Here is a 13,679-nt window from a genome sequence, read left to right as displayed (position 1 = left end):
GAGTCTCTCCTGACTGTGCAGCCAGAGGGAAGCCCACCACTGTGGGGAGATAGATTGTAGGGAGACAGAGATACTACTAAAGACAATCTTACCTTTATTATATTACAGCTCTGTTAATTATTCGAGAATAGGAACAGCCTTGCCCTCCCAGCTATGGGGGTGATAAAGGGTGAGTTAGCTGGGAGGGGGCTCAGCTGGAGTCTGCTGGGCGTGGTGTGAGGAGGGAGGGACAGGAGAGTGTGCAAGGGACAGGCAGGGTGAGAGGCTGTGTGTGGGACAGGCAGGGTGAGATGCTGTGTGTGGGACAGGCAGGGTGAGATGCTGTGTGTGGGACAGGAAGGTGAGATGCTGTGTGTGGGACAGGCAGGGTTAGGTGGGCACAGCAGGGACAGGAAGGGTGAGATGCTGTGTGTGGGACAGGCAGGGTTAGGTGGGCACAGCAGGGACAGGAAGGGTGAGATGCTGTGTGTGGGACAGGCAGGGTTAGGTCCCTAGGCTGGGCTGGGACAGCAGTCTCAGGTCAGTCTGGATGGAGACACGCTTCCTCATCAGTGTGTGAAGAAGAGCTGGGGCATTGAGTCTGCAGACCAGCTGCTTGGCATAGATGGACAGGCCCTGAGGACTGTGTGGAGCTGCCTGCAGGATTGCTAAAAAAAAAAAATATACGAGAGACTTCTAGATCACGAAGTGCTGATACATGAAGCCCTTTGAAGTTTTTAAAGGAACACTCTGAGTGCAGTGTCTGTCTTGACTTCCATGCACTGCTGGTGGCAGGACATGGTGAGGTCTCTCACTGCTCACAACCCTGGGCTTTCCAGCAAGAAGTGATAATGGGTTTTTTCCACTTTCTCCCCTCTCCTTTGTGATAAAGTGCCATGTAATTATAGCTCAGTTACTGTGGCCTAGGATGAACCTAAAAGCTGTGGTCTAGGAGGTGGATTTGGGCATAATCTCTGTCTTGGAAGCTGAAGTGTCTTTGTGTCTGGAGTTTAGCTTTGGCAAAAGTCTCTTTTGAAATAACTGTTCACAAACCAAGGAAAGACTAAATGCTCAGCTTCTTGGGCATGATGTTTACTCATGAACCTGTTGTGTAAGGACAGGGACTGCATCTTTTCACCCTCCAGTCCCCCACTGCACCTAAACATGTAAAGCCTGTCATATATTTATTTTTCGTTTTAATCCATACTCTTACATTAAAAAGCTGAAATTCTCATGTGGATGCCCTTTCCCATATCATGTTTCCTTTCTGAGATATCTTTATTTGGAAAACTTATTCAGAAGTCTTTGAAGTGTTCATTTCTCATCCTTTAAAGGAAGTTCAGAGTGTATTAGCACAACTTCTCTCTTTCTGTAAACTATATGTAATTGTGGAAATTCCCATGTGTTAAAGTGAGGAAATTTTGGTGTGGTTTGTGGGTTTTCACTGTGATGTAGTTTACTATTCAAACATTAAACACAAGCATTTATATACATGTTAGGGAATACAAGAATTTAGCTGCTACCTGAAAGTTAACTTGCTCATAAATATACACAGTGATTGGAAAAGAGTCTTTAATTTCCTGCCTGTCACTAGACTGTGCAGTGTGGAATGTTTGGTGTAAAATGAGCTATCCGGTGTCTTGCAGGCATCTCTGGTGGGGTTGGGGAAAACAGATCTGCAGGGAGATTTTTTTGTAGACATTTTATTACCTTAATTCTGAGGCTTTTTTTCCCCAGCACTGACAGTGTTTCTTACACACCTTCTAACTCTAGAGGAAATGAAAGACCATCTCTGGGAAGTGCTGGTAATAAATATATAAATGCAACCCAGAAAAATTAGAAACAGCATAGTATACAGCTCTGATTCCTGCTGTCTTGAAGCAGGCAGAAAAGCTCCTGACCCAGCCTTTCACTGAGGAAATGATAACTCTCCCTTTTCAGCAATGCAGATTCACTGACTGCTTGCCCAGCCTCTGACTCTGTCAGGGCCAAAAATGCATATTTTGTGCATGGGTTTTACGAGCAAGTTCTGAATTTTAATACACTGGATGCCCACTTTAGCTACTGCATCAAGCAAAACCTCTTAACTCATCGCCCCATGTGAAAAATTGGAATAGATGAAGTGCTCTATGATAATGAATGAGCTAAGGGCTGTTCAGTTAAAAACAAGATCAGCAAATCTGAAGTTTCAGTTTCTTCACAATAAGCTGCAGTCGTTTATCTGAATGTCACAGCTAAGACCGAATAGGTGAAATAAAACCGCAAAAAATGAAGCTAAGTGCTCACCTATCTTTAGTCCATCTCAGAGCAGAGGTTTAGCTCAAACTGCAGGTTTAACACAGGCCTGTGAGAAGCTCAGAACATTCATTAATTTGCAGAGCAATTGATTTATAAGTTATGAGCACTTTGAGATTAAAGTTATTTGTATGTCAGTCAACACATACATTAAGAATAGCTCCTAATGAAGAATAAATAAATCTGAAAGTGAATGTGTGATTTGCTATAAAAATGTATACATATATATACACTTATATAACTACTGGTAATGAAACCAGATGAAAGGATTCTATATGAATGCCATACCTGAAGGCAAAGACTTTTTTAAAAATCAGTATTACTGGGGTGAAATGAAAATCGTTTCATTGCTATATAAGAACCTCATTTATTTATTGGTATCACCAACTTAGTCTGTCTTGGTGTCATGAATCACACTTTGGTGTTTATCCCAATGTAGTAAATAAGAAAAATGTTAAACCCCCCCCACCCCCAACAGTTCAATGAGTGCTTTATCAGGAGAAACTAGGGCAGGTTAAGAGATGCAAAATATGCTGGTGTGTAATTAAGGAAGTGTAAGCTGCTTTGTAAGAACTGCCTGTTGTGCCTGCTCTTATCACATGTTCGGTGAAAGCCTGATATTATCTCATGTGCTGCAAAGTCCCCACCTAAATTACCTTGTGGTATTTGGTTCCTGTAACCTTGCTCTGCAAGAAGCATCAAAGGCAGGGCTGAGGCTTTTGCCTGTCGAGGTTTAACCCCAGCCAGCAGTCAAACCCCTCACAGCCACTCTCTCACTCCCCTGTCAGCAGGACTGGAGAGAGAACTAGAAGGGTAAAAGCCAGAAAACTCTTGGAATGAGTTTAATCAGGAAGATAAAAGGTGTTCATGCAAGCAAAGCAAGGAATGAATTCACTGCTTCCCACGGGTGGACAGGTGTTCAGCCATCTCCAGGGGACCAGGGCTCCATCACGTGTGACAGTGACTTGGGAAGACAAACACCCTCACTCCAAACATCCTCCCTTCCTCCAGCACAGAGCTGGTTAAATGCTGCTGGGACAAGATTAGCTGGAGCGCTGGACCACTGAAAATGGCCTGATTCCCTGTCAGTTTTGAGCTATCCCCTGAACACTCATTTACCTGCTTTCCTCTCTCCCACACCTCAGAGGCAGGATGTGCACTTTTCCTCTCCAGATAAGACACAGCCTTGTAAAAGATTATTTTTATAGAAAAGGAGTGATCCCTGTGCCATGGGGACAAACCTCATAGACAAGTCAGAGAAGGCACTGTCATCCCCAGGCTATCTTGAGCATCACTGTACTTCAAAAGCTCAGAAGCCCTGGGAAAGTAGAAGGTCAAAAGATCACAGAGGAACAAGATACAAAGCTGTGCAAGTCTCACAGCAGCCTCTGTTCCTCCTGCTTGTGAGGCTGCGGGGTGCCCCCTGCCTCACGGGTAAGTGTAAGCTCCTCATACTAACAGGTACTGCTTGTACTGCCTGTGTGCTCCGTTCCAGGCCTGAGGAGTTCTTGCTGCCTGCAGGACTCTCGGAGGGTGAAGGTGCTCGGAGGAGCAGCTGCGCTTTCTTCACAGACAAGAGCTATCACAGGCTGTGGGGTGTGCACCTGGCAGCTTGGAGACCCTGCTGGGTAATGAACTCTGCAGGCACGCAGTGCTTTTGCCTCAGTGTGTGTGAGCAAACAGCAGTAGAAATGGGGTAGAAACAGCAGAATCAGTTGTTATTCCATAAGGTGCTAGCATGGAAATAATCGACATCAACCGTGTGACATTGACGTCAGATCAGTGTCCTGAGGCTGCCACAGTGAATAGGCACAAGCTGTCCCATTTGCCCGCACATGGAGCCCTTGTCCTGCTGCCAGGGATGGTGCTGATGAAGTGTTGGGCATCCTCAGGTCTCGCATGGTCTCCTGGGGCTCAGCAGGGTCCCCTTCTGCTGCAAGTTCATGCACTTTCCTGGGGTAATCCCATGGTGATCCCCTGCTGTGTTGTGGGGACAGCAGGGACTCCTATCGTACAGGTGAACAACACTAAGAGATTGATGGCTCAGGATCAATAAAACCTGAGAAGTTATTATTTACAGCTTCCCAGAAAATCTGTGTAGTTATTATTTACAACTTCCCAGAAAATCTGTGTATCACATATACATGTGCTCCTGTGATGAGCAGCTGAGGACTCTGGGCTTGTCTAGTTTGGAGGGAGGGAGACTGAGGAGTGACCTCATTGCACTCCCTGTGAGGAGGAGACATGGAGAGGGAAGGGCTGAGCTGTTCTCCCCACGATCCAGACAGCAGGCATGGGGAGGATTCTGTGCTGCACCAGGGAGGTTTATACAGGCCATCAAGGAGCAGTTTTTTGTGGAAAGCCTAGAACAGGCTTCCTGGAGAGAGGCAGTGATAGCCCAGGCCTGGCAGTGCTTGAGGCATTTGGACAGTGCCCTCAACAACGGGCTGTGACTCCTTCAGCCCTGAGTTGCTCAGGCATTTGGAGCAAATAGCTGTTGTGGCTCCCTTTCCACTGAGATACCCCATCCCAAATCCCATCCCATCCCAAATCCCATCCATCCATCCATCCAGCCCATTCCCAGCGGAGCGGCGCGGGCCGCCCTGCCGCGCCACCTGCTGGCGGATCCCGTTCACCTCCGCGGTCCCGGAAAGCTGCGGGCCCATCCTGGGAATCCCTGGAAACATTCCTGGCTCAGCACAGAACGGCCCGGGCTGGCCACCCGCAGCAGCATCCCCCTGGGCCCTGAACCCGGGCATCGGGAGTACCTGGGGCTCGCCAAAGCGGAGCCAGGCCCGCCTGTCCAGCCCGCTGACCCGCCTGGTGCCAGCCGGGTACAAACCGCGAGGTTACTCCTGGAAGAGGTCACAAAGACCGGCAGGGACAGGACCCCAGAAAACAACACAGACCCCGCAGCCAAGCACCGAGCAGCAGCTCCATTCAGCTATTCACTGCCGACTAGAAAACACGGAGCTACAGGAACACGGGATAGACCATTTCCAGCAATGCCAGCGGCTGGTAAGTGGTACCTGGAGCAGTGCAAGCAGAGGCACAAACAGCACTCCATCCTCAGGCTGCACTGCCTTGAGTGCCTGCCCAGAAACCCCCAAGCTGCACTGCCATCAGCAGTGCAAATAAACCTGAGCACACCAAGGCAGCCGCCACCCAGAACACTTCCCTGCTAGCTTTTTTAGTGGGCTCAGCTGGGTTTGCTTTAGGTGAAAATGCTGCCATCTGCTACAATTATGTAATTAACCTTCATAGTTCAGAGTTAATGATGCTCATTAAGGTTGAGTGTTTTTATTGGCTAACAGCTGTCACCAGTTTTGCATGGAACTGCAAAGGCAACTCTTAAGGGCCATAGTTTGAAGCATAATTAGCAATATGTGAATGGGTGAAAGAAGGACTAGGAGAGGGCTTCATTTTATTTTATGCTAAGGCTGAAATGCAATGAATAGCAGAAGTCTGTTGCTGCTGGGTCACTAATAATAAATGATCAGCTACAGCAGTGTGGCAGCAGATTTGGAGTGTATGTGTGTCAGGACATCACAGGATCCCTTCCATCCACAGCTGGCTGTGTGACTTCCATTTCCTTAACCTTACCTCCTCCAGCTCCATTCCCAGTATTTCTTCATTTATTCTAACATTAATGAATGAGTGTGTTTTTGCTGCAGACCTTTCTCAAACAGTTTTAAAAATGTAGCAAATAAAGTTTTTAATTAAAGAAAAAAATTACCAGGATTAAAAACTATGTGGCTTAACTTGCCTGGGCATATAAAAATCCTAAAATATTAGGCTGTGATGCCATAAAAATTTGTAACTAGTGTACATACCGTCTTTAACTACAGCTATTCTTTGACTTTGTCCAAGACGAGTGTCTGTAGTTCCCCCATCATTTCCTGTGAACTACCTCATGGACACTGAAGGTTCGACTCAATACCTCAAATTCACAGAGAAATAATCTGCATCACGAGGTGTTACAATCTTCCATAACCCAACAATTTATTTAAACTTACATCACAATGAGAATCTAATAATAAAATACATCAGTTCATGCCAGTCTGCTTTGCCATTTTTAAAGGGTAAGCATCTTTCTTCACTTTATATTAAAACTTTCTGGAGGTAAAAACTACTGCATTGTACCCACAATTCTTGAAATCAATTGTAACATTAGGCAGGTTACAAAGGAACTTTCAGAGCTAATTACACTTCAGTTAACCTCGTATTTTTGGCACATCTGAATGCTTTATTTTCTTCTTAAAATAATTCTATAACAATTAGAGAATCATGGACATAAAGCATCACTATCCAGTGGCAAGTGCTGCCTAAAAGCATACAAAAATTGCATCATTTGGTTACAAAATAGGTATTTTCTTAGTTCTTTATACCAACGCTTAACACTGAAGTGCCGAGACAGGAAAGGGCCAGGAACAGGGTCGGCCTTGCTGAGTTGTTGCTGGTCCCTTTGCTGCAAGGCTTGGCTTAAGTAAATCCCAGAGTGATGTGTTAATAAGATGTTGATGGCTTTTGCCTTGCCCGTTGCTTTCAAAGCCCCCTCCAGCAGGCGTGAGGCCACCCGTAAATGTCACCCTGTGTCTCACAGTGCTGCTCTCAGGTGACAGAGTGAGCACAGGTCTGGACAGGTTCAAGAGGGGCCGTGTTTCTGCAGCCCTTGGCAGTCCAGTGGCTGCAAATCCGAGGGCTGGTGAGCCACTGCTAGGCTGGATTTCTTCTGCCTGACCACAGCAGCTGCTTCTTTAGCAATTAAAATGTTTTTAAACAGGAATGAAACATTAACGGTATTAGTGTGCCCAGCACGTATTTGTACAAGTGTTTGCAGTTACTCACATGAATTTTTAAAATGTGTAGGTTGTGGTTTAGGTGATTTCTGTCATACACCACAAACCCCAGCTGTTATGAGCTTCTGATATTATATTGAAAATAAAAAGCAGTCCATGGTACTTGCAACCAGGGTTAGTTTTTCCTGGCTTTTGAGCTGTACTGTATCAATCAGAGTCTGGCACATTAAGTAGTGATTGTTTTATGTTTCACTGATTGCTAGCCAGCTCTGATATTTATTTTGATGATTTTTGAGATGCTTGTTACATTGGTTATATCCCGTCTGCTCACATTGCTCTGGTCATAACAGAGAAATTGAATTAACTGCTGCAGTTAAAGAGACTGACATAGCAGAAAAACAATAAACACTTTATTTAATACAGCTTTCTGGCTGTATTATATCTAGATGGTTTCTTCATTTTAGTGGGAAATAAACAATTCTGCTTGCCATGACAGGGTTGTACTCTGTGCATCCTTCTAAAGCCCAAATCAAACCAAAGTCCTATTTTCTTGATTCAACCTTCCTACTCATCCTTTGCTGAATCCCCTGGTCTGAAAGCCTTTTGGTGAGACCAGCAAGCATTCCCAGAAGGACTTTATGGCTGCTAGGAAGCATCTCTGACTACTTTTCTTAGAGACAGAGAACTTAAGAAAGGATCGTAATACTTCATTAGAGAAAGAAAGAAATTACACAGATAATAGAACAGTTGTTGATGGGGAGGTTTGAAACTTACAGCAAGAGAAAATTCAAGGTATCCATGGTGCTCTTTGCACATATATCCTGACCCTGAAAGGCAACCCTGACAAAAACCCTTCAAAAACCAAACTCACTCCCAGAGTCAATTTGTCCCTCACATCCACAGTGAGAATTCATCCCTGCATTGATTTCCAGTTCCTGCTCAGCAGTTGCTCTGAACACAGCCCAGATGAGCGTGGTCCCTCGGGAGTGCAGGACACGGAGCGGGTGGAAGGGCTCGGCTGAGCAGGCCAGGCTGCACTGGGTGAGCTGTGACCCCTGTCCCTGCGCAGGACAGCGCTGCTGGGGCGGGCAGGTGTCGGCTGAACACCTTCACACGGATTTAGTGCAACTTCTGCTCGCTTGGGAAGCTGTGGGAGGCAGGCAGCTGCTCAGAGCCACGTGTGGCTGAGCAGCAGCCATGGCCCAGCTCACACCCATGGCTCGAGTGGCAGTGGCAGTAAAAGCTGATATGCTGCAGGTTCTGGCACCTGCGGTATTTTCATGATCTTTGCAACCTTTGCAAGTTAAAGTGTCAAGGTGTGATAAACTATGTAGCAGTGCATTCCTTACATTTCATATACAAAAAAGGGCTCAAGACTGGGAGCAAGAAGGCACAAACTTGGGAAATAACATAGCTGAGGAGTTTACACAAAAGTACTATGTCATTTATTAGGCATCACTTAGCACTTATTTCACATTTTGCCCCCAAATTACCCCAAAGCAACATAAATTTCTCCACTTCCTTTCCCTTCGCACCCTTCTTTTGGATAAAGCTGCCTGTGCTCTATAGATACAGTTGCTGCAGAATATAACGTGACACAGATAAATACAACATACACAGCAAAAAATGTATTATAGTATTACAATAGTCAAATAAAGTAATTAGCCTCAAGCTACGGCAGTGCCTGTGTGCTCCAGGGAACCAGTTCACAAACAGCAAGCAGGGTCACTGTACAGGAGCAAACCAGCATGGGCAGTGTTGGGAAGAGAAGGGGCTGGGGAGGCTCTTCGGGTGCCTGGATGCAGCTGGTCTCAGGGATCTGCTCACCTGGAACTCCCAGCCAGGGTCTCGGAGCTTTCTTCAGCCCCTATCAGTCCAGTGGCAGGTCCTTGAAACACCTTTATGTCTGTTCATTGTGCATACGCATAAAGTCACCCCACATTCCTCCTGTTAGGCTATGTTTTCTTTATATATATACTTTTTTTTTTAACCTTTTAGCTTTTGAAATTTTTTTCTTACAACTGTTAAAAAAGTTTCATGGTAAAAATAGCTCACTATATGATACATATACCCAAAGTGGTGCGATACTTTATATAATAAAAGATGAAAATAGTCACTTTCCATAATAAAAATAAGTTCTATTTTTTGCTTATTTTACAATATACTTAATAATTCTTTTCTTCTTCTTCACTCTGCAAGTAAACAGGTCCCATTTTGATAACGCTTCTGAGTCGATTAAAGTGGCGAGAGACCGGAGGATGGCTTATAAGCACTTGGAGCAGCCGCACTCCACGTGCCTCTCCAGTTCTTCCGTGAAGGTGGAGCCGTCCAGGCACTGGAAGAAGTATTTCCTCCTCTTGCTGCGCAGCGGCACGCAGCACTGCCCGCCGCCGCAGCCGCCGCGGCACTCCAGGCGCGGCACCTTGGACGCCGTGGCACACGAGGTGTAGCCCTGCTGCTTCCGGACCACTTCTCGAATGATGTCTCCTTGGCAGAGGTTTTCTGCTGGGACAACAGAGATGGGGAGGAGTAAAAAATGTGGCAGCATTTACTGGATATTCACCGTGCATCAGCGAGCAGCCCTGGGTTCGTAATGTGATTCAAGACAAGCAGATGGCACGGGAAGAACTGTAATCTTTTATTGCTTTGTACCTGCCACCAAAACAGAGCCTGTCTACACAAATCTGCAATATCCGGGGCAAGGCCCAGGCCAAGCAGGCCTGCTGGCTTTGATCAGCAGCCTGGAAGTGTTTTAATGAATGCTGAGTGTTGAGTCCTGCAACACTCCTGCAAAATAAGAATCAGTTTTACCGTGTCTGCTTCTCCAGAGCAAGGGTCAGCCTGCTGTGTGTGACACCAGTGGTCTGGGATACCTGAAAGTGTCTGTGCTGTTCTGCAGTCCCTGTGCAGATACATTTTGGTGATGGGCATGTGTAAAATTTGGAAGTCTGTGGTTCATGCACAGGAAAGGGATAACCTAATTAAAAATAGTATTATCCATCTCCTTCCTTCTGGACAGGAACAAAAAACAGGCAGAAAGGATGCAGTTAAAACTCAGTGAGCTCCCAGAGAGTCTTTTCAGGTCAGGGCAGAAGAGCTGGACCTCTGCCCTGGTAGAAAAGTCCTGCCTGATCTGTGGGATTTCCCTGGAAACCTGCCCAAGCTGAAGAACGAGCTGACAATCTGTCATGCCATTTCAGGTGAGCAGCTCTTCCTTGTATGACCTCTCTTCCCAGCAGTGCAAATAACTGACCCCTGCTTGCTGAGGGTAAACCTCACAACAACCTCTTCTTTAAATATCCCACCCAAATCCTGGGAGCAGCAAACCTTGAGGATTCAGGAGGCAGAGAATAAAACTCTTTGCTCCATATCCCTGTTTATCTTCTATTTGCCATTCCCCCCAAGTCCGAATGGCAAGGAAGAGAGGTGTAAAGCAGGTGTAAATTAGGTGTAAAGCAGGAATGCAGCAGCGCAGCTCCCGGCCCGGGGCCAAACCTACCTCTGTCACAGAGCTCTCCGCTGTAGCCGGGGTCACATTCACAGTAGGGCTCCCCATGCTCCGAGACCTTGCACTGCCCGTGGCTGCATTTCAAAGTCCTGCAGGGGCTCGAGGAATTGCTCTTCTTGTCACAGTACGTGCCCGTGTAGCCCTCCATGCACTTACAGGTGTAGGCAGCGCCGGCCGCCGTGCACTTACCATGTACACACCTGGGGAAACAGAAGCAGTTCGAGCTGGTCTTTGCTAGATGTGAAAGTTTCTTTTCCCAGAAGTGTTTGGTTTTGGCACTTGTGCTCATTTAATTCCAGGACGCTAATCCAAAACCAACAGCTCAATGTCAAACGCTCTGGAGAAAACTGTGAGTTTTCAGTGAATACTGGATAACGTTCAGAGAATACATTTAGAATTTGTGAACCTGAGTAGAAAACATTAGACCCTTCCATGAGCACAGACCAAGGCTTGCCATGCACACGGGACAGCTCACATTTACAGCATCAGCACGTGGAACTGAGTGCCAACAACCGAGCTGCATGCCCAGGCTTCCTGGGCAGAGTTACTGCACAAATAATATCAGGTGCTGAAAACCAGTGTGATAAATGAAGGTGCTTGTGGCAAAGCTATGCACAGCCGTATCAGCAGGCAGCTGTACTGGAGCGTTCCCTGGCTCCTGGCGTTTGCAGCGAGCTTTGGCATTTCCGAGGAACACCACAGGGTGGGGTGCTGATCCTTAGCAAGTTCTCTGACACTGTCCCCACTTCTGGAAGTGGGGGGCAGATTGAAAAGGGCTCAGAACAGTGAGGAAAGCAACGCTCTCCAGCCAAAGAAAAACTGCTCAGGGCTTATAAACCTTTGGCATAACATTACTTGACATAAGACCATCTCTCTCTTATTCTTATTTTCTTTCTAGTACTTTAAAATTATTCCCTATTTATGTTAAATTTTTGTACATTTATTTTTAAAGCTTTGAACTAAAAAGGAGGGATTATAAGAGCAGTTTCAGTCAGATCCAGACATACTGTAATGAAGGGAATCACAATCTGTATAGAGCAGTATTTTCTGCCCCGTGAACCAGAGGTTACCTGATCTTTCCAGGTGCATTTCCTCAGTGAGATTAACCTGTGAGTGTTGGAGCAGACGCCTGCCAGCAGGGCTCCACACTGCCCTGGATACACTGGGCAGGGCTTTAGGGAGCCAGCTCCAAAAGGATGAAGGGATTCAGGAAAGGTGGGACAGTGTGTGAGCGTTAAAAATGCACACAGCTACTTCCTTAGCAAGGGGCTAAGTTCATTGCCTCACCCTCCCTGGACTATGAGAGAAAGAATCCCTCCTCATGTAAACATCTGGAACTCCCTTACTTTTTTCTGTCCAACCACAACAGCTTTGTGTTGACATTGGGAATTCAAGGAAACATTTGGGGCTTCATACCTTTGGTTTGTAAACTGTCAGGTGCTTTTCAACACCTTCCAGACTTCAGTACTTTGCAGAATTAGAACCAGAAGCAAGTTTAAAATGGTACCTTTGCCAGGTTAAATTTCTGAGAGTGATTATTCACTGCATCAGGTTACCTGACCAAAGTATGTGCTCGTGAAAAACACCTTCCAAGACAGCAACTGAAGGAACTTCTAAAACAAAAGTACTTCCATCTGCTTTGGAAACAACACTGAAATATGCAGCCTGCTGCTCTGCACGGGACTGTTTCCTGTGTATTGGCCATAAGAAAGCTATTCATCCTGTGTTCCTGATGGAGATGTGGTTATTGAGCCTTTGAACTGTAAATACTTTACACTCAGGCTCCCTTCACATGCAACACCACGCTATCCTTTAAACTTGCACTTTAAAGGGCTGTTTCAAAGTGTAATATTTAAGTCAGCTATTTGGGAAATTTAAAACTGCTCACACTGGAGTGCATAATGGTCTTCAGGGAGTAAGTCTGGAGACTGGGCTCAGTGCTGCTGGGAGAAAACCCCTAAGATGTGTACCTCCCACTCACAGCAGCTCTGCTCTGCGTTTGTGCAGGCACTCACCTCCTGGGTTAAGCCATGCCCATTAACAGGAGGTTTTGTATTTTAATGTGCAGAGTCACAGCTGAAGGTATGACCTGCAGCATTAACACCTGAGCTCCTTCAGGACCACGAGCTCCTTTGGCCAGTCAGCAACGTCTGAACAAGAAGTGGAAATTGAGAGCTGCCACAGACTCACAACTGTCAATAACCTCATGTGGGAACCCAGCACCTCCAAAATCAGTCAGATGTGGTTTTACAAGATGAAATGTGAAATATGCATTAGCTGTAAAGCTTTCTCTCTCCCGTCAGCATTTCTTTGAGCTTACTTGTGGTTGAGACATGGATCTCCGATTTCCTGGTCACACAGAGGGCCCATCCAGCCTGGGTGACATTCACAGATCACACTCGTTTTCTCCAGGGACCGGCAAATCCCATGCTTGCAGATGTTACAGGACTTGCAGCCAGGAAGGACTCCCAGTGACTGCTGTGGCAAATCCTTGAAATCCTGCAGCTCGTTGTTGATTCTGACATCGTGAATGCACCCATGGAAACCATTTGGTGTCTTATCTGCACCCTGGCGCAGGGATGACAATCCAGTAGAGGTTGGGATTCCTTCAGATAAGAGCAAAAGGGCAAGGTTCACTTACAGTAATAATATATAGATTATAATTGCTAAAGCTTTTGTCACCCCATTAAAATCTTTGAGTAATTAATTTGCATAGGACCTTTGTAAGGTAGCACCATCTCACTGTCCTCATTCTTGAAATGGAAAGAAAAAAGAAACTCACCCAATCTTCTGTAAGAAGTACATAATTAAAAAAAAAAAAAAGAAAATAGAAAAACCAAACCACACCCATTTTTTGGCTGGTGGCCACATCTTCCTGTTCTTAGATAATGTTTCTTCTCTCTACAGTTTAATAGCAATTATTCTGAAAGGTTTGAGAATGCCTTCATTTGTCAGCAGCTAGCATCCATCTCTGGACTGCAACAAGCCAGTTTGGCTTTACTGGGTCACAGTGTTAGGAGAGGGAGGGGTAAGGGTACATCCCATGGAAAGCAGTGCAGGAAAGCTCCAAAGACAGGGAACAGCACTTCAAGGAGCAG

At 45.9% G+C, this 13,679-nt stretch overlaps 1 protein-coding gene across 3 annotated transcripts in view; it reads right to left on the bottom strand.

Annotated features, from left to right (window-relative positions):
- Positions 1–6,251: 6,251 nt before the first annotated feature.
- Positions 6,252–13,679, bottom strand: part of SLIT3 (slit guidance ligand 3) — a 481,586-nt gene continuing 474,158 nt past the window's right edge. For 2 of the 3 annotated variants that reach the window (XM_063413913.1, XM_063413912.1), the window contains 3 exons: positions 12,902–13,187; positions 10,573–10,781; positions 6,252–9,578 (listed from right to left, as the gene is read on the bottom strand). In XM_063413913.1, the coding sequence (XP_063269983.1) occupies positions 9,337–9,578; positions 10,573–10,781; positions 12,902–13,187 (737 nt within the window). In that variant the 3' untranslated portion in view covers positions 6,252–9,336. The remainder of the gene's footprint in view (positions 9,579–10,572; positions 10,782–12,901; positions 13,188–13,679) is intronic. The other variant, XM_063413914.1, reaches the window with a different exon arrangement.

The sequence above is a fragment of the Prinia subflava genome, chromosome 16 (genome assembly GCF_021018805.1).
Source record: "Prinia subflava isolate CZ2003 ecotype Zambia chromosome 16, Cam_Psub_1.2, whole genome shotgun sequence".
Classification (NCBI taxonomy): Eukaryota; Metazoa; Chordata; class Aves; order Passeriformes; family Cisticolidae; genus Prinia; species Prinia subflava.
This window is presented reverse-complemented; position numbering and strand designations above follow the sequence as displayed.